At 39.6% G+C, this 26,317-nt stretch overlaps 1 protein-coding gene across 2 annotated transcripts in view; it reads right to left on the reverse strand.

The window, feature by feature from the left end:
• The window catches only part of MAP4K5 (mitogen-activated protein kinase kinase kinase kinase 5), a 107,145-nt gene that overhangs the window by 49,514 nt on the left and 31,314 nt on the right, over positions 1-26,317 (reverse strand). For both annotated transcript variants that reach the window (XM_058666402.1, XM_058666399.1), the window contains exons 4-11: positions 18,159-18,249; positions 17,005-17,069; positions 14,278-14,333; positions 11,477-11,524; positions 11,350-11,392; positions 10,239-10,311; positions 6,411-6,542; positions 2,056-2,118 (exon numbers count right to left, since the gene is read on the reverse strand). In XM_058666402.1, the coding sequence (XP_058522385.1) occupies positions 2,056-2,118; positions 6,411-6,542; positions 10,239-10,311; positions 11,350-11,392; positions 11,477-11,524; positions 14,278-14,333; positions 17,005-17,069; positions 18,159-18,249 (571 nt within the window). The remainder of the gene's footprint in view (positions 1-2,055; positions 2,119-6,410; positions 6,543-10,238; positions 10,312-11,349; positions 11,393-11,476; positions 11,525-14,277; positions 14,334-17,004; positions 17,070-18,158; positions 18,250-26,317) is intronic.

Raw genomic sequence — 26,317 nt, forward strand, 5'->3', positions numbered from 1 at the left:
CAAAAACATTTCACTAATATTAGCTTTTTTATGTTATGAATAAAATCAACTTAAGAGCAGTTAGAAACATGAGTTTTTTCTTGTGCTTCTCAGTCCTATTTAGGCAAAAGAAACCACAAAAAAAACAAAAAACCACCACCACCACTAAACTCAAAACACAGTCTACTTTTGGTAACATCTGGGTCAGTTTTTTGCCTAAAGCACTATGGAATATACATTATACTGTAACACAACATACAGTATATAATACAACCTATAAAAATAACCCTACATCTGGAAATGGGTAGGCTGTGTCATTTACACAATTTATGATCAATTTTTTCCAGGTACAATTCAGGGGTCAGAACATCCCTTCCTCACTGCCACCTGTATATAGTAAATATATATTTTGCTATATTGACAGAATTTGATGGCAGAGAGGTAGGGTGGACAATGTAAGAGACTATCTAAACCCCAAAAAGGTTTCTAGCAATTTTACCACTCAACCGGGTTCTCCTGCCACCTGCACTGATGAAGTAGGGCAAGAGAGAAGACATAATTTGAAACAATAACATGACTATTATTAATTAATGACGGAGGGATATGTCCACTAGTGTCAAGATTGTGCTATAAGAGAGACTGGACCAGAACCAAATGGATGGAGTAGCTTCAGACTGGCAGAAACAACTATATAGTAATTCTCTGCCAAGAAATCAAGTTACTATATGTACATTTGGGGTCTTATGACAGAGGTAACACATGGTCAGACAGTACTAAAAGATGGCAAAGGTTCTCCATCTTTAAAAAATTTATTTATTTATTTGAAAGACTGAATTAGAAAGAGATAAATACAGAAAGAACCATCTTCCATCTGCTGGTTCATTCCCTTTACACCTGGCGGTAGGCCAAGCTGAAGCCAGGAGTTTCTTCTAGGTCTTCACATGGATGTAGGGGCCAATGTTCCTGGGCCACTTCTGCTGCTCTCCCAGGCACACTAGCAGGGAAGTGGAATGGAAATGGAGCAGGGTCACATGAACTGATGCCCTTATGGGCCCTGGAATCTGTTACCACTGGCATTTAAGAATCACCAAATACTGAATGCATGTACAGTCATTCCTACCATTATGCCCTTCAAGCGGTTAGAAACATAAGAAAACAAAGAATAGGAAGAAATTCATTCTCTTGACAAAATTCTATTCTCAACAGAAAAGAACATGGGTAGCAGTAGTAAATAAATACCCCTACTCAATGCAACCTTTCTTTCACTTCTAGCATCATTCCCAGAATGAGTTGCTCCCATAGAAAACTACGTTCAGATGGGCTACATAAAGCAGTGGTTTCGAATCAATTTTGGGAAGGGGCCTCTTAGGAAATGGAAAAACCTACAGACGGTCCCAGTAGAAATATGAATACACATACATAATCTGGGAGGGTGAGAATTCTCGGACATGTAAGACATCCAGAAACTGCAGATAAAGAATTCTTCAATGTAAGAACTTTGAGATTTTTTTTTTGCTTACTTTTTTTAAATCAAATGTAGGAGGAATACACTCCTAGAAAAACAATTTTTTTTCATTTCATCATTGACATCTTTATGGACGTGTGTAGACAGGCAAACTGCTTTACTTTTTAAGAGAAAGAAACATTTAGAACAAAAACAACCCTCTTCACGATTATGGAAAATAGGAAAGTCAATGAAGAGAAATGGTTAAGTATCAAGGTATGTGGAAAATATTTTCATATTTTCAAGTTATCACCTCTGTGAAAGTAAATATGTAACTAAAGGAAGTAAAGGAATACCAGGAAAGAACTGATCAATCTTGAGAATCTTAATGTACCCTTTTCTCATTACTCTTACTGGAGCTGCTATCAAGCTAAGAAAGCCCCTCAGTGTTTCAATAAAAGTGAATTACAAATGTACAACCTCACCATAGCTCTGCAAGGAAGTCAGGTGTATCACTGAAAAAAGTGCCTAATGCTGCTGGGCTTTGATTTCATCAGCTATAAAACAAGGGACTCAACCTGTACCACTCTGAAACTTTAAAATTCTACAAAACTATGTATTCTTTAACTCACCATTTGGATTTGTCCTTTAGCTTTGGTGGCTGAAAATTGCTTTTCGACATTAAGAAGAGAGCCCTGAAATAAAAATTTAAGTTAAAGAACAATATTAAAATACTTTTACTACTACAGTTAATAATCAGAGTGACTATTCTAAAGTAAATTTATATCAGTAAGGCACTGATAAAAACTTGGATATGGAAATTCAACTTTTTTTTAAAGATTTATTAATTTTTTATTCCAAAGTCAGATATACAGAGAGGAGAGACGGAGAGGAAGTTCTTCCATCCAATGATTCACTCCCCAAGTGAGTGCAACGGCCGGTGCTGCACCGATCCGAAGCCGGGAACCAGGAAACTCTTCCGGGTCTCCCATGTGGGTACAGGGTCCCAAGGCTTTGGGCCATCCTAGACTGCAATCCCAGGCACAAGTAGGGAGCTGGATGGGAAATGGAGCTGTTGGGATTAGAACCGGCGCCCAAATGGGATCCTGGAGTGTTCAAGGCGAGGACTTTAGCTGCTAGGCTGTACTGCAGGGCCCTGGAAATTCAACTTTTTAAAGAATACTGCGTTTATTCATTTATTTGAAAGACAGAAAGGGAGACGGAAATAGAGATCTTTCATTGGCTGATTTTCCTCCCCCCTCCATCTCCAGATGGCTGTAATAGCTACATGCAAATCAGGCTGAAGCCAAGATGAAGAGCTCCATCCCAGCCTGCCACCTGAATGTCAGGAACCCAAGTATTCGGGGTATCAGCTGCTTTCCCAAGTGCATCAGAAGTAAGATAGACTGGAAGCAAAGTACCTGGAACTTAACCCCCTATACCCATACACAATGCCAATGCTACATGCAATGGCTTAACTAGTCGTACAACAGGCTGGGTCTCCAATTTTTTTTTTTCATTTTTTACAGCCTGTGAAAAATTTCTCCATTTCCGTAAGAAATCTTTTTAGCGTTACACTAGTTCTCACTAAAGTTGTTAAATGTTAGTGTTAGATCATACAGTAGCATCATCTTCTTCAAGAAGGTTCTTGATTTTCCTTTATGTTTTTTCAGCGACACATTAGTCATTCAGAAGCATGTTATTTAACTTCATGGTGTTGTGAATTTCTTTTTTCTTCCTGTTGCTGATTTTGTATTGTGGCTTTTCATTTAAGGGAATGTATAGTAACTGTGTAATGGAGACTATCATATCCAGATGTGAGGATACAATGCAGTATGCATCTCTACTTCCAGACTAAATATGGACTCCCAATGAAACTGTTTACTATATCTTAATAATGGGATGCTGGACTCTCTGCCATTGTCCACGCCTGCAATGATGGACATATGAATTTTTATGAAGGACTATACTATAGTAATAATATAGGGGAACTCAGGGAGGAGGGGATTGTGGAGGGGGTAAGGGAAATCCCAGTGCCTATGGAACTGTATCATAGAATGACAATCATAATAAAAGAAGTAAAATTAAAGTCTTTCAAACCAAAATAAAATTAAATAATATGAACTTAAAAAAAATCCCAACACGAGCATCATCAAGGATTATGTGACCAGCCACCAACTCACATTCCACACCTGTGTTTCATATACTTGTTCTTCCTGTCTCACCTGATCGGAGGAGCCCTACCTCAGGTTCACAGGTACCCCAGCTAAATCAAAGTTAGAAATAACGGCCTTTCATAATTAGGACAACCAACTCTTCATTAGCTTCAGTGCTATCCTAATGTCACAAGAAACCTTATGAGATGTATTTTGAGGGTTTCCATCCACAGAACTACAGCAATTCCAAGTAAGCAGTTTTTAATCAAGGCACAAAGATGAGTGTAATTCCACTAGTAAAAGCAATGGACTTGTCATTCTCTCCCTGCTTAACCAGTTAGGTCAGTTAGATCAGTCTCATCAAAGTAACTACAATGGGGTATTCTCTGGGATGCTGAAAGACCCTCAACCAATGCTCTGCTAAAAGACTTTTATAAGGTCTATTTTTTTGTTGTTAAAGATTTTTTACCTATTTGAAAGGTAGAGTTATAGAGAGGGAGATACAGATATCTTCCATCTGCTGGTTTGCTCCTCTAATGCCCACAACCGCTGGTGCTGGGCTAACGTGAAGTCAGGCCCCCCCATATGCGTGGCAGGGACTCCAGTAGTCAGACCATCTTTGACTGTTTCCCAGATACATCAGTAAGGATCTGGATCAGAAGTGGAACAGCACTTGCACGGGACACCTATCCACTGTACCACAAAGCGAACTACTCTGTTCTTTCTTTGTTTATAAGTTCTTTAATTTTAGCTGCTGGGATTTTTTTCCCCCATAGAGACGGCAAAGTTACTGCTCCTGTTGGTCTTCCTCTAGCTAATACTATCTTAAGGATTCTGTTTCCTTTTCCAGAGCCAACAACTTTACCTTAGTTCCATTGTTCACCATGAGGCAGTGCACTCTAAGAGAAACCAGTGTCATCTGGCCCTTTATTTCTGGGGTGTGTATTCATTCTGGGACCAGCTAAAGTTTCAATATAAAATCTTTCAGAACTTCCATTTATGTATCCACTAATGGAATCTCCATATAGGCTATGTTGTCTAGATAACAGTTTTTAAAAATGTATGTGTTTTAAGGGCCCAGTGTGGTAGCCTAGCAGCTAAAGTCCTCAGCTTGAACATGCCCCTGGATCCCATATGGGCACCGTTTCTAACCCGGGCATTTCCGCTTCCCATCCAGCTCTTTGCTTGTGGCCTGGGAAAGCAGTTGAGGATGGCCCAAAGCCTTGGGACTCTGTACCATGTGTGAGACCCAGAAGAGCTCCTCGCTCCTGATCGGCGCAGCTCTGGCCGTTGCAGTCAACTGGGGAATGAATCATCGGATGGAAGATCTTCCTCTCTCTCTCCTCCTCCTCTCTGTGTATCTGACTTTGCAATAAAAATAAATAAATCTTAAAAAAAAATTATGTGTTTGAGATGTGAAATGAGAAGTTATGAGCATGTGAGAGAATGCACTTACATCTGCTCGATCCTTCCACAAACACCTGTAATGGCCCAGACCTGGGTGGCTGCTGGAGCTGGGAACTCAGTCTGGGCCACAGGAACTCAACTAGCTATCACTCTTGCTTCCCATGGTTCACTTTAACTGGAAGCTGGCAACAGGAGCCAGAGGAGCCAGGTATTGAACCAAGACACTCTCACATGGAACATGGGCATCTAAACCCAGCACATTATCAGCTATGCCAGATGCCCCAAAGAATTTTTTAATGAGTCATCACAATGACTAATGACAGTAACAGGTCAACATTCTGAACTCCTCAGATGCCATTAAATAAACTGGGATTTTCTTCACATACTAACAGTTGTTTTTAACAAGTGATATGGATGATTGTATTTGAATGAAAGATAACCAGAGACAGAAACAGTTTTTGAAGCACAAGCATTATTACATATTTGAAAACAACTAAGACACATCTGCCATCTAGCATTTTGTTTCCAGGTCCTCAGCAAACACACACTAATAGACATGTCTGAATTTGTGTATCTTCACAAGTGGTAGTATATATTAACCTACCACCAATCTCATGTTTGGATAACAACTTTCTCAAACTGGTGCTCTCCTTATTAACTTCATACCAATTAATTTTTAATTTTAGGGGTCAGTACCATTGCATAGTAGGTTAAGCCTGCAGCTGCAGAGCCAACATTCCATATAGATGCTGGTTTGAGTCCTGGCTGTTCCACTTCTGATCCAGCTCCCTGCTAATTTGTCTAGCAAAACAGCAGAAGGTGGCCCAAGTGCTTGGGCACATGAGGGAGAGCCGGAGGAAGCCCCGGCTCCTGGCTTTGGACCAACCAGTTCAGGCCATTGTGGTGATTTGGGGAGTGAACCAGCACATGGAAGAACTCCATTTCTCCTTCCCTCTTTGTAACTATGCATTTCAAATAAAAATGGATCTTTTTTTTTAAAGAAGTTAAATTTTAGCTTAATTTATCTCCTACTCAAAAAATTTTTGAGAACAGATCCTAAAATGTAAATAACTATATAAAACATTATTTCCAAAATAAAAATCAAATGAGAATATAAAAATTCTCATCTGCAGTCTACCATTTGTTTAGAATTCCATATAGAATAAAAAAGCAAGACCAAATGATGGAAGAATAAATGTTACGACTCAGAAGGACTTTTCTAAGGATGCTAACCGCTTTCAACAGTATAGAAAACTCATTTTTAGTAACAGGAGCACAAGAGAGCAGGTCTAAGATGAGATCCTCTTAGAACACCTGAACATGATTATATGTTTCAAAATGAGCTTGTACTACCCCAGTTATCTGTATTCTACTTTACCCAGAAATGTTACCAATAACTGTGTAATCGTAAATAATGAGAACACCTCATTGGATGAAGATCAAACATAGGTGGCTGGAGCTCCCCAAGTTCAATTGCAGTTATTCCAACTGCCCAGATATCACAGAGCTGGTTGTAGCCGCCATTCTTCTCCACTGCTGCAACTTCTGGGGCCATCCTAGAAGGAATCCACAAATACATTTTCATTTTATAAAGTGACACGAAATTTGGTACCAGTTATAATCACTAGATTTGTGGGAGGAAAGGTTAAAAAGTATTTCTAAGACAAAAAAATTCCTTCACTATGAAAACCTTAAGAAAATGCCACACATACACACACTCAAAGTGTGACATTTATTCCCTTCTTTCAACACTGGTGCTCTGAGGAATAACTACTGTTTTAGATCACTGTGTATTTTATGAATCTTGTTATGCAACACACAAAAAAAAAATGTCTAATGGTCCATAACGGTCAAAGAGAGGTTTCAAGAAATGAGACTTAGAATGAAGCACAGGGAGCTAACTAAGCAGGTTGAGTCAGGAGCGAGGTGGGGGAGACAGAGAGCTTGAAGATTGCAGGACACAGTGTGTTTGTTATCTCCAGTCAGCAAAGGGGCCACAAACTGCTGTCTATCAGGCACTGGCAAGCACAGAAACCAAGAGTATCAATTTTATTTTATTTTTTTTTAAAGATTTATTTATTTTCATTACAAAGTCAGATATACAGAGAGGAGGAGAGACAGAGAGGAAGACCTTCCGTCCGATGATTCACTCCCCAAGTGAGCTGCAACGGGCCGGTGCGTGCCGATCCGAAGCCGGGAACCAGGAACCTCTTCCAGGTCTCCCACGCGGGTGCAGTGTCCCAAGGCATTGGGCCGTCCTCAACTGCTCTCCCAGGCCACAAGCAGGGAGCTGGATGGGAAGTGGAGCTGCCGGGACCAGAACCGGTGCCTATATGGAATCCCGGGGCGCTCAAGGCGAGGACTTTAGCCGCTAGGCCACGCTGCCAGGCCCAAGAGTATCAATTTTAAATACATCCTTATCTACAAAAGCTTGCATCTATGATGGACAAATTGAGACTTATCTACAAAGTGTTTGGAAAGTGAACTTTGGAAGTAAACGGAAGACTTAATAACCTTATCACACAAGGAATTTCACATTTTATTGCCAAAATGATGGGTATCAGCTTAAAGACTTAATTTGGGCAAACTTCATCTAAGACTCAGGATACCATGAAGGACAGTTTGAGAAAAGGTGAAACCAGCTAGGCAGATGACATGTTAGAAGACTATTTTAAAAACACAAGAAAAAAAGACAAAGGGCTTTGAAAGCCTGTGGCAGTGAGAACAGCATGAACAAGGTTGATTTAAGATATTAATGAGAGTTTGCAATGCTTGTGGCTGAAAAGTATTGTCAAGCCACTATCAAACTTATAGAAGATGGACGATCAACTCAGCAGTTAAGCTGGCATTTTCTATTTGGGACCCAGTAATGCATGATGATGACACCTTAAATTATAAAATATAGATGAGAAAATATTCTTGATTTTAAACTGTGCTTTTTTAAACATTAATTTATATCTTTTTTTAGGATTAATTTTTTTTTGTTTTGGAAAGTCAGATATACAGAAAGGAGGAGAAACAGAGAAGATCTTCCGTATAATGATTGACTCCCCAATTGACTGCCTATGGCTGGTGCTGCGCTGATCTGAAGGCAGAAGCCAGGAAATTTCTCCAGGTCTCCCACACAGGTGCAGGGTCCCAGGGCTTTGGGCCATCCTCCACTGCTTTCCCAGGCCACAAGCAGGGAGCTGGATGGGAAGCAGGGCTGCAGGGATTAGAACCGGCGCCCCTATGGGATCCTGAGTGTTCAAGGTGAGGACTTTAGCCGCTAGACTACTGCGCAAGGCCCAAGATTTATTTCTTTATTGGAAAAGCAGATATATAGAGAAGGAGACAGAGAGAAAGATCTTCCATTCACTGGTTCATTCCCCAAGTGGCTGCAATAGGTGGAGCTCAGCCAATCTGAAGCCAGGAGCCAGGAACTACTTCTGGGTCTCCCATATGGGGGCAGGGTCCCAAGAGTTTGGGTCATCCTCGACTGCTTGCCCAGGCCACAAGCAGGAAGCTGAATAGGAAGTGGAGCAGCTGGGACACGAACCAGCGTCCATATGAGAGCCCAGTAGATGCAAGGCAAGGATTTAGCCACTAGGCTATTGCATCAGGCGTTAATTTACATCTTAGAAGCTGCTTTAATATACACTCAGGTTGCAAAATGTTCTATTAACACACCATTTCTCAGATATGGTTAATGACATAAAAAATGAGTACTAAAAACGTTAACACATACTACATGCAAGGGCTGTATACATAAAAATGAGTACAGAGCAAAGAAAAGTTATAACCACAGAGCAAGATTACTGAAGTCAACTCTCAGAGGAAAAAGGTTGACTTGGAGCTCAGAAAAAGCAAAGAGGTTTTATTGCCCCTGCCTAAAAAAGTAACAGTGGTAGCTAACTGGCAGGCCAAGCTGATGAGCGCTGCTGCAGCAACCAGCTCAGCAGGAAACCGCACTGTGATCTTTTAGATGGCCGCTGAAGAATGAGAGCATGCGAACCCCTGCTGCAAATGGACAGGACTTGGGGGCCGGAAACATGGCACTGTGGATAATCCTCAGCCTGCAGTGCCAGCATCTTACATGGGTGCCAGTTCATGTTGTAGCTGCTGCACTTCCCATCCAGTTCCCTGCTAATGACCTGGGAAAACAGCAGAGAAAAACCCAAGTCCTGGGGTTCCTGCACCGACTTGGGAGGCCTGGAAGCAGCTCTATGTTTCTAGCTTTGCACTGGCTAGTTCCAGTCACTGAGGCCATTTGGGGAATGAACCAGTAGACAGAGGATTTGTCTCTCCCCTTTGTAACTGTGCCTTTTTTTTTTTTTAAATCAAAATCAGATAGAAAAAGCTCTTCTATCTACTGGTATCCTCTAAGTGGCTGTAAAGACTGGGACTGGGTCACAGGAAGGCCAGGAGCCAGGAAATCCATTAGGGTCTCTCTAGGAATGGCAGGGGCCCAGGTACTTCAGTCACCTTCCACTTCTTTCCCAGGCACACTAACAGGGAGCTGGACTGAAGGTGAAGCAATTGCTCCGAGACTCAATTCAGCACTGAGATCCAGGATGCAGGTGTTCCAAGTTGTACCTGAATGCATCAGGCCATGACGCTGGCCCCAAAACCAACAGTGTGTTCAGAAGAGAGCACAGTCACAGAAAAAACTGAGGAGGGGAACAAGCACTGCCATGAAGACATTCTGTAAGAAATGTTCATTTGGCCTTCATGTTTATATTTATTTTCATTTTAACTTCTTAAAAAAAAGCTTTGATAAGCAGAGTTATAGAAAGGGAGTGGAGTGGGAGGGAGGGATGAAGGGAGGAAAGGAGAGAGAAAATCAAGGAGTTTCATCCTTGTCTCCTAATGTACCTGGGAGCACAAAGATGGCTCCAGTACCTGCATCTCTGCCACCAAGGTGGAAGACCCAGCTGGAATTCCAGGCTCCTGCTTTCAACCCAGCCCAGCATCAGCTGTTGGCAGCCACTAGGGGAGAGAACCAGCAGTTGAGAGATACTTCTCTCTCTGTGTTTCCCTCTTTCTCTGTAATACAGCCTTTCAAATAACAAAATTAATTATTTTTTGAAAGGAAGGAAGGAAGAAAGGAAGGAAGGAAGGTAGGAAGGAAGAAAGGAATTTCTTAGCACTGTAGGGAAAGGTGGACTATGTCAGTATCAAGGAATTTACAAGTTTCCTGACATTCAGTTATCACTTTGATCACTAACTATGAAATGAAACAAAAATGGACTAAATTTAAAGTGATTTCTTACCAATAAGGGGTACCAATGAAAGATTTTCTCTTTGCAATGGTAGCTGTTATTTTTGCAGCCACACCAAAATCAGCTGAGGAGGAAAACATAGAAAACTTTAGTTCTCTTTAACATAACAAGTATTTTAAGTTTCATCCTTAGCATAGCATTATAATAATGCAGACATTAATGTTAGGGAAATACATAAATTAGATAATTAAAATATCTTTGTGTTTGTTTCATAACATATTAACTAAAAGAATATATTGAATAAAGTTAATAAGAATTTTATAAGCATATTAAATTAGTAACTAAAAAATGCAATCAGGCGATGAGCACACACGTGTAGGCCTTTTAGCCTCATACATTAATACAATGGTACTATTTCTAACATGTGCTTTTTCCTATCTTTAACTTTTATATTACTAAACGTCGTTACCAAAATATAATTTACTTTTGTCATTTAACACAGAGGGGATTTTACTCTCACATATTCTGCATAAATACTAATGATTAAGTATTCCATAAGTAGATTTATCACAGCTTAATAGTTTTTCTATTTCTAGTCTTAATGCTTGCATTTTTCTCTATTATAATAATATTATGGTCACAATTTCCGTGAATACATATTTTCTATCGTTAGGGCTAATTTCCTAAAACTGAAGCCTAGGGGTAAAATACTGGGTCAAAGGGTATTCTCAACTGTGACTACTGGTTTTATTTTACTTATTTTAATCATCATTCAAAATTCTTCTGTAAAAAATCTTACAGGGCCCGGCAGCGTGGCCTAGCGGTTAAAGTCCTCGCCTTGAAAGCCCTGGGATCCCATATGGGCGCCGGTTCTAATCCCGGCAGCTCCACTTCCCATCCAGCTCCCTGCTTGTGGCCTGGGAGGGCAGTCGAGGACGGCCCAATGCATTGGGACCCTGCACCTGCGTGGGAGACCTGGAAGAGGTTCCAGGTTCCCGGCATCGGATCGGCGCGCACCGGCCCGTTGCGGCTCACTTGGGGAGTGAAACATCGGATGGAAGATCTTCCTCTCTGTCTCTCCTCCTCTCTGTATATCCGGCTTTCCAATAATAATAAATCTTTAAAAAAAAAAAAAAATCTTACAAAAACTAAAGTAACATACCTAATTTTACATCACCATGGTCTGTCAATAGAATATTTGCACCCTAAAACAAAAATACATGTAACAAATTAGCAACATAAAATTGGCATCACAGGCTTAATAACTTAAACATACCAACTAAACTTACTTTGATATCTCTATGCATCTTTCCTTTTGTGTGTAAATAGGCAAGACCCTGAAGCAGAAAAAAAAAAGCATGCATTAGCAAAACTGCAAACTTCACTGCTAAATATTCTATTCAAATTCTTATCGAATAAGAAACAAGCGCTTTTCTCTGTAGTGGGTGAGGGAACTTAGATGAACTTTTTAACAAACATTTCTTTTTTTAAAAGATTTTTTTTTAAGGTTCTAATTCATCGCCTGGTAAAAAGAAATATTTTATTAAAACATTAAGATCATAATCAAGATAATGAAAATAAATACCATGCACAAAAGTTTCCTCATAACAGCTCCCTCCCTTTCTAATTTCCTCCCTTTCCAGCAGGCACTGAGCTGCCTTTTGTCACTATACATAGGGCTTTCAAAATTGTTTGACTGCTCTGGGTTCATTCTATATTTCCATAGGAAATGTAGAATTAACTTGTTAATTTCCTTGAAAAACATATAGAATGCCTGCTTAGATTTTGGAATTGCATTAAATGTATATTCAGTAAAATATTTTGGGAGAATTAATATCGTAACAGAACTGAGTGTTGTGGTCCATGAATATGGTTACTCTCCACTTGTTTACACCTCTAATTCCTCTCAGTTGCATAGTTCTCAGTGTGCGGCTGTTTACGTATCTTCTATCCTATTTATCCTAAAAACACTATACTTGCACATTATTGTAAGTACTCTTTTAAATAAAATTTTGGATTCCAGTTGTTGTCAGTATATAGAAATCCAACTGATTTCTGTATACGGATCTTGAATCTCACAACCTTTCTAGCCTCATTATTATTTCCAGAAGTTCTTTTGTAATTATATTCCATTTTTCATATAAATAATTATGTGCCTACAAACAGAAGCAGTTCTACTCACTAACATTTTCAAATTAGATGCTTTCTGTTTTACTGTTTTCTCATTTTGCAGCAGCTAGATCCTCTACTATTCTGTTGAAAAGTGTGAGGGCAGACATCCTTACGTTGTTTGATCTTGGGGTAAAAGTATGCAGTCTTCTACCATCAAGAATAATTAGCTATTGGTTTATTTTAGATGTTCAAGGGGTTGACCAAGTTCTTTTTATATTTCTAATGTTGTCAGAAATTTCTTCAGGGATCAATGCCAGAATTTGCTAAGTGTTATTACTGTGTCAATGTAGATGACCATGTGGTCTTTTCTTTCTTTCTCTCTGTTTTTTTAAGTTTACTAATAACCAATTACTTACAGTGAGTTACAACTATTTTGTTTATTTAAAAGACAGTGACAGTTGGGCCCGGCCGCGTGGCCTAGCGGCTAAAGTCCTCGCCTTGAAAGCCCTGGGATCCCATATGGGCGCCAGTTCTGGTCCCGGCAGCTCCACTTCCCATCCAGCTCCCTGCTTGTGGCCTGGGAAAGCAGTTGAGGATGGCCCAACGCATTGGGACCCTGCACCCGCGTGGGAGACCAGGAGGAGGTTCCTGGTTCCCGGCTTCGGATCGGCGCGCACTGGCCCGTTGCGGCTCACTTGGGGAGTGAATCATCGGACGGAAGGTCTTCCTCTCTGTCTCTCCTCCTCTGTGTATATCTGGCTGTAATAAAATGAATAAATCTTCAAAAAAAAAAAAAAAAGACAGTGACAGTTAAGAAACTCTCTCTCCTGTCGGCTCAATTTCCAAATACCACCACAGCCAAGAGTGGGTCAGGTTCAGAATATTTTAAGTTTCTTTTTTTCATTTTCCTTGACTGATAATGTTACTTAGCAGTGCTTTAATTTTCATGTGCTTGGAGAATTTCTGAAGTCATTCTCTTTTAAAGCACTGCTAAGTAACATTATCAGTCAAGGAAAATGAAAAAAAGATAACTTATAATATTTCTGAATCCTGATCCTCACCTCTTGCTGTGGTGTATTTGAAATTGAGCCGACAGTGTAGATAGTTTCTTAACTGTCATCTGGTCTTTTTTTTTTTTTTTTGAAGATTTATTTTCATTTTATTACAGCCAGATATACACAGAGGAGGAGAGACAGAGAGGAAGACCTTCCGTCCGATGATTCACTCCCCAAGTGAGCCGCAACGGGCCAGTGCGTGCCGATCCGAAGCCGGGAACCTGGAACCTCCTCCGGGTCTCCCACGCGGGTGCAGGGTCCCAAGGAATTGGGCTGTCCTCAACTGCTTTCCCAGGCCACACGCAGGGAGCTGGATGGGAAGTGGAGCTGCCGGGTTTAGAACCGGTGTCCATATGGGATCCCAGGGCTTTCAAGGCGAGGACTTTAGCCGCTAGGCCACGCTGCCGGGCCTTTGAGATTTATTTTAATGGCCCAGAATCTGGTCTAATTTGAAGTATAAGCATTAGGCTCCTGTTGCCTGCCATGTTCTAGAATGTCAGGTCATGTTAGCTGATTGTGCTAAAAGTTTTCTATGGCCTTGCTGATTTTCAGTGCATGTGTTCTATCAGTCAGACTGTGAGAAGGGATAATAACTGAAGTTTTTTCTACTTCTATTCATTCTTGAAAACTAACTTTCACCCGTGGTTTTCCTTAGCTTTGTAGCAACTGAGAGTCAAGACTATTACACTTGACCACCACATTGACCTCAAAGCTGGGCACCACATGTTAGTAAAGAATGTCTGAGTATTAGTTTCAATGGAGTTTTGTGACTTAGTCATGAAAGAAATAACTAGTTTTACAGAATTATAATATGAAAGATTAACATAAAGATCATTTTTATTTGTCTCTTCTCTTTTGGGTAGACAGTCATCTCAATTACAACTGATACTAGAATTGTCTATTTTCATAAGTGAATGTAATACCTGTAAGGTTTCTCTGCACACATACGCTATTTGTAATTCTGACAATGGCCCAGTAACTAGAAAGAAAAAAACAGACCACATGGTTATACATTTGAATGTAATGGATTAAAAATGGCCTACTTAAAAACAACAATTATGATACATTATATCAGACCTATGTATTTTCATTGGCCATGAGAACGTTTTATCTTGATAATCAAGAAATAGACAAAAAAAGGTAACACTGAGAATTTTAAAATGTACTTTCAAAAGTAAAGATTTACTCTGTAACAACTTTGGACAAGAAAATATTAAGCAACCACTGCACGCGAAGCATAGCATTAGGCAGCACAAGAACTTTTACAGAAAGCAATGGACATGATCTCAATCTCAACTTTTTAAAAATAAAGCCCCCCCAAAAAATATCTGAATAGACATATACAGCTAACTTCAGTTATACAGAAATGCTGAGAATCATAAAAACATTGGTTGCTGAAATATATTGACATTACACACTTTTGTACAGGTCAGGATTTTATTTCTTTAACACCCTATCAAACTAGGGAAACCCGATCAAACACTTCACCAATTTAAACAGTAACAACATTATTTCTTACAAATAAGTCTCTTCTTAATATGAAACATAAAATCTTTCTTATGTGAGTCTACAACCAGACACTTGAAACTACCTCAGTAACAAGAGAAAATCTGAGATGGTATGAGTAAACACTGAAATCCAATCAGAGACTCCTATGTAATCTTTAGCAGGAAAATATTTTACTCTGTATTTTAATACAAGAACACAAAACTTCTATTCCTTTTTTTAAAAAAAGATTTATTTATTTTAAAAAAGTTACAGAGAAGGAAAGCAAGAAGTGGCAAGACAGATACCAAGAAAGACAGATCTTTCCTCCTCTGATTAATTCTCCAGGTGGTCTCAACAGCCAGTGCTGGGTCAGGGAAAATGAAGAACCAGGAGCTTCATCTACATCTTCTACATGATCAGCAGAGGCCCAAATATTTTATCCATCTTCCATGGCTTTTTCAAGGCCATTAACAGGGAGCTGGATTGGAGGTGGAGCAACTGGGACACAAACTGGTGTCCATATGGGACTCCAACATCACAGGCAGTGGCTTTATTCACTATGCCATAACACTGGTCCCCAAATTTTGATTCTTTTTTAAATATTTATTTATTTTTATTGAAAAATCAGTAGGAGGGACAGAGAGGAAGATTTTTCATCTGCTGATTCACTCCCCAAGTGGTCGCAATGGTCAGTGCTGCACCAATCCTATCTGAAGCCAGGAGCCTCTTCCAGGTCTCCCACGCAAGTTCAGGGTTCCAAGGCTTTGGGCCATCCTTGACTGCTTTCCCAGGCCACAGCAGGGTGCTTGCTGGATGGGAAGCGGGGCCGCCAGGATTAGACCCGGCGCCCATTTGGTATCCTAACCAGTGCAAAGCGAGGAGTTTCTAGGCTACCACGCCAGGCACCCAAATTTTGATTCTTAGCAACTTGCTGTGATAGTAAGAAAAACATGAGTCCTTTATATCAACAGCATCTAATTTAAACATATATTCTTCTTAAGAAAAAAAAAATTCGGTATTTGAAAGGCAGAGATTACAGACAGAGGTCTTCCGTGGTCCTAACTCATGGTATTACAATGCTGACCACAAGTTAGGAAATATCATTTAAACTGCAACACTGAAGGCAGAGAGAGAGTGGAGAGTAAGAGAGAGAAAGGCAGGAGATAGGGGAAGAAAGAGAAAGAATCCACTCACTTGTTCACTCCCCAAATGCCAACAGCCTGGACTAGATCAGGCCCAAGTCAAGAGCTTCGGGGTTAATTCAAGTTTCCAACATGGGTGGCAGGGACTTAAGCACTTTAACCATTACCTGCTGCTTACTAGTGTGCATGTTATTAGAAAGGATTCTGAGCGGAGGAGGTAGGGCTTGAGCCAGGCACTCCAACAGGGAGGGACAAAGGAATCACAGTGGCACCTTCACCAACACACCAAATGCCTGCCCCTGAAACACCACTGCTGTAGTTCTATCTGCTATGGTTGCATTGCAAATTCTGTGACCAACTTTGACAAAGCGTCCAATGAAAAGTTTCAATATAGAAAATATTAAAAACATTTCACTCAATTTTAATAAATTTCAAAATGCATATTTGCAATAGTACCTTCACTATCTGAGATCCATGCTAAACAAGGAAAACACAAATTATTTTATAAGCATCCATGCTTTGGTTGAAATGCATCCAAAAAAAAAAAAAACTTCAACTGTATAACAGCATAAAAAGTATTTCTAAACACGATTGTGAAACACAAGTCAGATGCAACCTGAAAAATTGCCAGAAATAACTGAATGCTAAATGAAATACTCCCAAAATATTTTTAAAACTATACTTTAAAGCTATCCTTGCTTTTTGGTTATTCAGACAGACACATTTGTGAGGCATCCCTGCATTTCAATGCATATTTACAAGGAAGCTGAGGCAGTTTCAACTATAAATAAAAGACTTTTGTAGAAACTACATAAAAATCCCCAAATTTGAACTATACAAATACTTTTGGAATTTTTCACTTTAGGTTAGAATTTAAATCAGTAACCAAAACAAAAACCACTGAAATTCTTTTTATGCAGGACTCTGGAACAGAAGACCGCAGAGTAGTCAACTTCTGTGTTAAACAACAATCATGAAAGGCAAAGTCGGGTTGAAAATGTAACATCAAATTAACAGTACCATGATAAATATCTTGAAGTGATCCGCCTCCACAGTATTCCATGCAAATCCACAGTTTTTCACGACTAATTTGAAAGAGAAAGATAATTATATTCACTAGTCATTTTCAGTCACTGAAACCGATACTCTTTGACAAGGTTTAGAACAGATAGCAGAGTGAAACAACAGACAGCTAAGGCAGTTTTTCCTCAACATACAGAAAAGCTTCAGTTTTGTTCCCAGCTGAAATGGTTTGGAATATGATGAATTTTATAAGCTAAAATTTTTAATTGTAGTCATCAGTGTTTCACTAAGGCTCCTAGAGAAAATAAAGACACCTCTGTATGGCTATATCAACGTAAGGTGGAACAAGATAAGCAAACCAGACATTTCAGAACTTTGGACAATAAAGTTTTTTAAATGCAAATGCCTAAGAATTGATTATATATTTTTTAAGGTTTATTTCTTTTTATTTGAAAGGCAGATTTACACAGAGATCTTCCATTCACTGGTTCACTCTACAAATGACCACAAAACCTGTGACTGGACCAGTTCTAAGACAGAAGCCTGTGGGTGCAGGGGCGACAGGACTTGGGTCATCTTTTGCGGCTTTCACAAGCGCAGTAGCAAGGAGCTGGATCAGAAGGGGGCAGCGAGGACAGGAACAAGTGCCTATGTGGGATACCAACACTGCAGATACAGACAGGCTTAACCTACTATGCCAAATAGCCAGCCCGTGGACAATGTAATTTTAAATAATACATACATTGTGGCCCAGTGCCGTGGCCTAGTGGCTAAAGTCTTTGCCAGGATCCCATATGGTCACCAGTTCTAATTCTCATCCAGCTCCTTGCTTGTAGCCTGGGAAAGCAGTCGAGCATGGCCCAAAGCCTTGGGATCCTGCACCTGCGTGGGAGACCTGGAGGAAGTTCCTGCCTCCTGGCTCTGGATCGGCGCAGCACCAGCCATTGTGGTCACTTGGGGAGTGAAACATCGGACAGAAGATCTTCCTCTCTGTCTCTCCTCCTCTCTGTATATCTGACTTTGCAATAAAAAGTAAAAAAATAAATCTTTAAAAAATACATACATTGTATAACTGTGTGTATATGAAAATGAGACAGGAATGGCTGTATACAGAATCAAAAATACAAACAACAGATGCTTTTAATTTTTACCTGAGATAGCTCCCAAAGTAGGCAACGATGTTACAATGTTTACATTCTTTAACCATAAATATTTCTTGTTGAATCAAAGAAAAATCATCTCCTGAAAAACAAAATCATTTGGTGACTACATTATACAAAGTCTCCATATATTGGAAAGAAACAAGTAAAACTTTACAGTGAATATTAGATAGAGGTGAGGAACCAGATATTCTTAATACATCAATGGAAATACATATTAATAGATTCTATCTTAAAAATGTACAAAATCTTGTAACTCATTGTCACCTTAAACTTTTTGTTTAAGGACATCTAGTATACATGTTCGCTACAAAATGGTTTAATAACGAATGAATAAAGGACTAAACACATTAAGGCAGAGTTATAGATAACATTAAAAATGTAATGATATAAAAATGTTCATGACATTTGTGGAGAGGTATCTCATAATATTATTTGAGTACTTAACCTGCTGAAGATACATGCAAACAAAATATACAATTTGAATTTATAAGTTATTCCTAGAGTCTGGGGAAGCTGCATAATGACTGCCAAAATGCAGCTGGGTGAAGTTCATGGGTCACAGCAGTGAGGTGACAACGGTACACAACAGCATGTTATGATCTGTACAAAGAGAGGGGGAACAGGTCGGCTCCAAGTACAAAGACAAGACATAGAAATGGCAAGGTTAAATGCCTGGTATGATTGGTTTATACCATCGGCACAGTTGGAAATATTGCACTGTACATTCTAAAAATGGACAGGTATTACAGGTTAATCCAAAATTTCCTAAAATTTAGTTTTTAAAATAAAAATTACCATTTCCATTTTACTATAAAGAATATGATCCTACTTATAAATGTACTATTGAGATTTATTAATATTTACCTGATACATAGCTAGTTTTTGTAAATGTATCATGGGCATTGAAACAAATATGGATGTTGTATTGAAGAAATGAAGTACACGTGTTTCAAACAAAACAGATGCAATGATTACGCCTGAGTGGTAAAACGAAAAGTAACTACTCTTATCAAAAAATCTTTATCTTCCAACTTATTTATCACAAATTTCTTTGTTAAGTTATAAACTGATAAAATGATTGCATGTGCACTATATAAAAGCAAGTAAGAGATGGAGTTCTGGATTAGCTATGCCTGTTTCAAATGTGGCCTCCAGTGGATTTCAGATAACCCTTCTGAGCTAGTTTCATTTATTAAGTAGCATCTACAGTCATTTTACTTAATTATTTTCCTTCAACCATACAAAATTGATGGCTATTTTTCTAACAGAATCTCAAACTCCCTGTTTCCGCTCATGCAGTTCCCTCAATTGGGAATGCTCTGAGAGCTAGTGGGTGTAGAGTATTTAGCACTTCTGACACAATAAATACAGCAGTAAGACTGCTGAAGGTTAGAAATCAAGAAAGACACAAATCATAGTGTCTTCATTAGAATATCATTACAAAGTATTTCTCAGTGATCTTTTGAAAAACAACTTCAGGTTTAAAATCAGCAGTTGTTTAAAAAAGACTCTAACAGAAAATCACAGAAAATCATTCAAGTTAAAGAAAGAAAACTTACAAGAAACAAACATAAGTCTAAGGTAAAAAAAAACATCTTCGTGGTTAAAAGATATCATATATTTTGTATTTACAACTCTTTAAATTCAGAGCCAAGACAAAGCTTAATATATTTTGTTTGTCATTTTTTTCCCTCCTTCCAGTATCCTCTCCTTTCTTTTCTCCCTCCCTTCCTCTCTTCCTTTATCTATTAGAGTTACAGAGGGAGGGAGAGAGAGCAAGAGAGAAAATCTTCCATACAGCAGTACACTACTCAAATGGCTACAAAGAGCCAGAAGTTCATCTATGTCTCCCACACGGGTATCAGCGGCCCAAGTTCTTGGGCAATCGTCTACTTCTTTTCTTTTTCTTTTTTTTTTTTTTTTTTAAGATTTATTTATTTTTATTACAAAGTCAGATATACAGACAGGAGGAGAGACAGAGAGGAAGCTCTTCCGTCTGATGATTCACTCCCCAAGTGACCACAACAGCCGGTGCTGCGCCGATCCGAACCCGGGAACCTGGAACCCCTTCCAGCTCTCCCACGCGGGTGCAGGGTCCCAAAGCTTTGGGCCATCCTCAACTGCTTTCCAGGCCACAAGTAGGGAGCTGGATGGGGAGTGGAGTTGCCGGGATTAGAACTGGCGCCCATATGGGATCCTGGCACGTTCAAGGCGAGGACTTTAGCCGCTAGGCCATGCCGCCGGGCCCCACTACTTCTTTTCTTAGGCCATTAGTAAGGAGCTGTTTAGGAAGCAGAGCAACTGCCACACAAACTGGCACCCTATGGGATTCCAGCACTGTAGGCTGTGGCTTTTACCTGCTCAGCCATAACACTAGCCCCAAACAACCCAAAGCTAAAACTTATCAGCTAAATTTCACATATCCATGTAAAATACAGTGACACAATATTGGCAATTTAAGAATCTGTGGGCCAGGTGCAGTAGCTTAGTGGCTAAATCCTAGCCTTGTATTCACTGGAATTCCATGTGGGCGTCAGTTAGTATCCCTGCCTGTGGCCTGGGAAAGCAGTAGAATACAACCCAAGGTCTTTGGACCCTACGCCAGTGTGGGAGATCCGGAAGTAGCTCCTGGCTTTGGATACACAGCTCCAGACGTTGGCGCCACTTGGGGAGTGAACCAGCTGACAGCAGATCTTTTTTTCTGTATATCTGCCTTTCCAATAAAAAATGAATCTTTAAAAAAAAAATCTGATTGTTTTGACCGATAAACAAATATGACTTCTTTTCCCAGTGAATAAAATTAATCTACATAGAATATTAACATAATAGTCATTTCTAAAAACACTGTCTATGGGGTACCCATCTTCAATTGTGAAAACCCACAATTCCTTGAGGGAAAACCTCTATCAGTTTAAAATACATGAATCCAGAATCTCTGGTTGAAAATCAATTTGAAATCTGACACTGAAGATCATTTCTAAACTACAGTAACAAGAAAGTATCTCCAATTTGATTTTACCTTGTATTCAAAAGCCAATGGGAGAAATCAAAGCACCTTAGCATTACAAATGATTTTTACATTTTAAATAGCATAAACTTTTTGTATTACTTAAACAATATTTCTGATACCTAGCTGTGTCCTCAAATTAACATCTGCCATCAATTCAATCTTGAATTGTGAAGATATGGCACAGAATATTTCCCTTTCCAGATCGTGTTTAAAAATCAACACGGTAGGCCCGGCGGCGAGGCCTAGTGACTAAAGTCCTTGCCTTGAACGTGCCCCGGGATCCCATATGATTGCCGGTTCTAATCCCGGCAGCTCCACTTCCCATCCAGTTCCCTGACTGTGACCTGTGAAGGCAGTTGAGGATGGCACAAAGCCTTGGGACCCTGCACCCGTGTGGGAGACCTGGAGGAGGTTCCTGGTTTCTTGCTTTGGATCAGCACAGCACCGGCCGTTGCGGCTCACTTGGGGAGTGAATCATCAGACGGAAGAGATTCCTCTCTGTCTCTCTCCTCCTCTCTGTATATCTGACTTTGTAATAAAAATAAATAAACCTTAAAAAAAAATCAACATGGTTAAGTTTCTAGAATAAATTTCTGAAAAGCGGGTACACACAGCACATCACTCAACCAGAATAGCTGAAACCTATTTGGCCAAAGCACTAATTGTCTTGGAATTTCTCTTAAGAACATTCACAATGCAAATTAACAGCTGTTCAAATCTTCGTACTTATAAAATTTACTCTACTTTCTCTGGGTTACACTTCTAGGAAACAGGATGAAGTATTTCCTGAAAGCCAAGGAAAGTTTACTTTTGCTACCAATTTTGAAATTACTCTAAATTGAGAAAATCTATTTAACTTGTAATCTATTTATTTTATGAGAATTTTCAATTTAACATACTAAAAAACAAGGCACAGGACAAACAAAATTATATTACATTAATCACTCCAGGGAGTAGTATATTCCATTCCTGTACGCAAAGCTCACAGCTTTTAACAAACTGTAACGTACACTGGTTTAAAAATACTATTGTGCAGCTTTAATTTAAAAACACTGGCGGTTGTAGGCAATAATGGGAGGACAAAGGAGAATGGAAAATAATAATTGGATGCTTGGTTTTTCCAGGAATTGTGTTCTCTGGTTGTTCGCCATCACTGGCTAAGCTGAGCAAAATGATCACCTGAAAAATGATTTAGAGGCTGGCTGAAACTCAGGAACAAGACAGGAAAACATGCTGGCATGCGTCACTGTATCTATCACCTTTTTTGGGTATTCCTAATGCTTTCTGTTTTTTAAAAGTTATTTATTTTTATTGGAAAATCAAAGCTACAAAGAGGAGAGATCTCCCATCTACTAGCCCACTCTCCAAGTGGTTGCAATGGCCAGAGCTGAGCAGATCCTATGCCAGGAGCCAAAAGCCTTCTCTGGATCTCCCTTTCACGATCAAGGTCCCAAGACTTTGGGCCATTCTCTACTGCTTTCCCAGGCCACAAGCAAGCAGCTAGATGGAAAGTGGAGCACCTGGGACAGGAACTGGCACCCATATGGAATCCTAGCACATGCAAGGCGAGGACTTTTAGTCACTAAGCTACTGTGCTGGGCCCCTTCCTGATGCTTTAGCCAAGAAACAAAAATAATATCACTACTATTACTAGTACAGTTTTTTTTTTTTTAAATTACTTTCTTGAAATGCAGAATTACAGAAAGGAGAGAAAGACAGACCTTCCATCTGCTGGTTTACTCCTGAAATGGCTGCAGTGGCCAGAACTAAGAGCTAGGAGATTATTCCAGGCTCACATAGGTGCAGGGGCCCAAGGCTTTGGGCCATCCTTTTGTACTCTCTCAGGCCATTAACAGAGAGCTGGATCAGAAGTGGAGCAATCAGGACCCGAACCAACACCCATATGATACTGGTGTCACAGGTGGAGGATCAGCCTGTTAAGCACTGTGCCAATTCTCCCACATTGGTACTGTTCTGAATGACAATTACTGGCAAGTCAAATTCAGTTCAATCTGTTAGTATATTTAACAAAAATCTATGTAAAAGGAGATAGACATGGCTAAATCATATTTGGAAACAATAATTTGCCTGCATATATATAGACTAACCAGAACATAACAGATAGGAAGGAATTCCTACTTCCTTGTCTTTTACAATTATTTTTACAGCTAATTAAAGTAAATGATTTTTACAAATCAGTCTTAACTCCAAGGCTTAAACATTTTATAAGTGCTAGGAAGGATCTCAAAAGCAACCTGTTTCAGTAAAAATTTTTACTATTTTATAAAAATCTACTGTCGATAGGTCAATAAATCTGTTATAACATTTAGACCTCTAAAATTACTATAAACTTTTATATCCTATTTTTTCTAACTCTGGCAGTGGTGGGGGAATGTGTGATTAAATTTACAGCTGGAATTTCATTTACTTTGGAAAAAATTAGTTTTCTTTATGATTAAACAATTTTTTTTCTTCAGTCATATTGGCAAGTAATTAGCCTTTCATGTCTAAATATAAATCTGAACGAGCTCATGTATTAAATACAAGGAAGCACTTCATACTATTCTGGCCTAAGTGCAGGTTTTTTTCTTTTTAGGCTGTTAAGAATCCATTTTTTAATGACAGTCATGTACAGATTTTAAGTATCTAACTCCAATGCTGGGAAAATTCATTAGCATACCATCATATTTTTTACTTAAACATTCTCTGAAATCTTTTTCAAAGGTATTAAAAACACCATCTGGGCTTGGCAGCGTGGCCTAGTGCCTAAGGTCCTCGCCTTGATCCCATATGGCCGCTGGTTCTAATCCCGGCAGCTCTACTTCCTCTCTATCTCTCCTCCTCTCAGTACATATGACTTTGTAATAAAAATAAAATAAATCTTTAAAAAACAAAACAAAACAAAAACACCATCTGCTTCTACACCATCACAATGACAAAAGAAACTGTTGATCCCTTACTGAAACTCTGTAGCAATAAATAGGAGCCAAATACAGGACAAAACAGCTAGGAAGGATTCATCTTGAAGGAAAAGTTTAAACAATAGTGCTCCAAAGTCTCAAGAAATAAAAATTTAAAAAGAAGAACATAAAATTTAAGGCAATAAAATGAAATTAAAAAAATATTGGGGAAACTTTGAGAAAATAAATGTCATTAACAAGAAGGAATAGATGCAACACTGAACACAAGATCAGAGGACAGATTAAAAAAAGTCTTATTCAATACAGACAGAATGAAGCTAAACAGGCTGAGAGAGAAAAAAGACAAGAAGTATAGGTAACAGAGATTACAAGAATAAATGAAACATGGCGCGGCAGCGTAGTTTCTAAAGTCCCCTCCTTGCACGTGCCAGGATCCCATATGGGTGCCGGTTCTTATCATGGCGGCACCACTTCCCATTCAACTCCCTGCTTGTGGTCTGGGAAATCAGTTGAGGACAGTCAAAGGCTTGGGACCCTGCACCCATGTGGGAAATCCAGAAGAGGCTCTGGGCTCCTGACTTCAGATAGGCACAGCTCCAGCCGTTGCAGCCACTTGGGGAAAGGAAGATCTTCCTCTCTGTCTCTCCACTCTGTATATCTGATTTTCCAATAAAAATAAAAAATAAATAAATCTTTGATAACAAGATAAGTGATATCTCTAAATTTTTCAGAATCAAGAATTACCAAAGGAAATTGCTTAAAATAAACATTCAAAAATGCAGACAAAAAAAAAAAGGCTTAGTATTTTAGTAGGAAAAAAGCCTGTAAAAATGATCAAGACAAAGATATATTTTTTTGGAATTACTTATTGCTAAGACAAGGAAAAAATGACCAGCTCCTGCTACATTCTTGCAGAGAGAAGTATCTGTCAGATCTAATAGTTCTAACATGTTGACTGTTTGAGGGTAGCTAAAGACTACACAATATTATCATTCTGTATGTAGTAACGCAGAGCCAACAGCAACGCAAATGTAACATGTTTGCATTCAAAGAGTGTTTAATGAATACGAGTATGTGTACATACAAGGGGACTTTAAAATAATGTGGGGAGACCGGTGCGGTGGCCTAGTGGCTAAAGTCCTCGCCTTGAACGTGCCGGGATCCCATATGATTGCTGGCAGCTCCACTTCCCATCCAGCTCCCTGCCTGTGGCCTGGGAAAGCAGTCGAGGACAGCACAAAGCCTTGGGATTCTGCACCCACGTGGGAGACCTGGAGGAGGTTCCTGGCTCCTGGCTCTGGATCGGCGCAGCACCGGCCGTTGAGGTCACTTGGAGAGTGAATCATTGGACAGAAGATCATCCTCTCTGTCTCCCCTCCTCTCTATATATCTGACTTTGTAATAAAAATAAATCTTTAAAAAAAATAATGTGCGGAAAAATCAAACAGAATAGTACAAATTTTGCTTTAACTTGGTAAAGCCCCAGAGGCTCAAGCACAACAGTAAGACATAAGATCACTACATTCATGGATCAGTCTAGGAAAGACAGATATACACATAAACAAAGTGTCAGGATTAGCTGGTAAAGTCACTGCCTGTGGAACCAGCATCCCATGGAGGCACAGATTCTAGTCCCGGCTTGTCCCCTTCTAATCCAACTCCCTACTAATGTGTCTGAGAAAATTACAGGAGACATCCCAAGTACTTCAGCCCTTGCACCATATAGGAGACCCTGAAGCTTTGGAATGGTCCTGCTCCAGCTGCTGCAGACATTGGGGGAATGAGCCAGCATACAAAGGATCTCTCCCTCTTTCTCTCTATTTCTAACATTTTGAATAATATCTAGTAGGAAAAGCCAAGGTATGGGGAAGAAAAAAATGTGAGAAAGTTAGACTGACATATTTATGAAAAACAAAACACACTGCCACACAAAAAAAGAGGAATATCACAAGCAGAGCGTGAAGACAAAAGACAAGAGAAAAATGAAATATTTGCTGGGGCAGGCATTTGTCTAGCAGTTTAGAAACCTGCTAAGACGCCCACTCATGACACTTGGAATGCCAGGGTTTTGATACCCAGCTCTGGCTCCTGACTCCGGCCTCCTGCTAATAATGCAGATCCTGGAAGGCAGGTGTAACTGCTCAAGGAACCCAGTGCTTGTCACTCGAGACCTGGATTCAGTTCCCAGTTTCCAGGTTCAGCATGATCCAGTCCCA

The sequence above is a fragment of the Ochotona princeps genome, chromosome 6 (genome assembly GCF_030435755.1).
Source record: "Ochotona princeps isolate mOchPri1 chromosome 6, mOchPri1.hap1, whole genome shotgun sequence".
Taxonomy (NCBI): Eukaryota; Metazoa; Chordata; class Mammalia; order Lagomorpha; family Ochotonidae; genus Ochotona; species Ochotona princeps.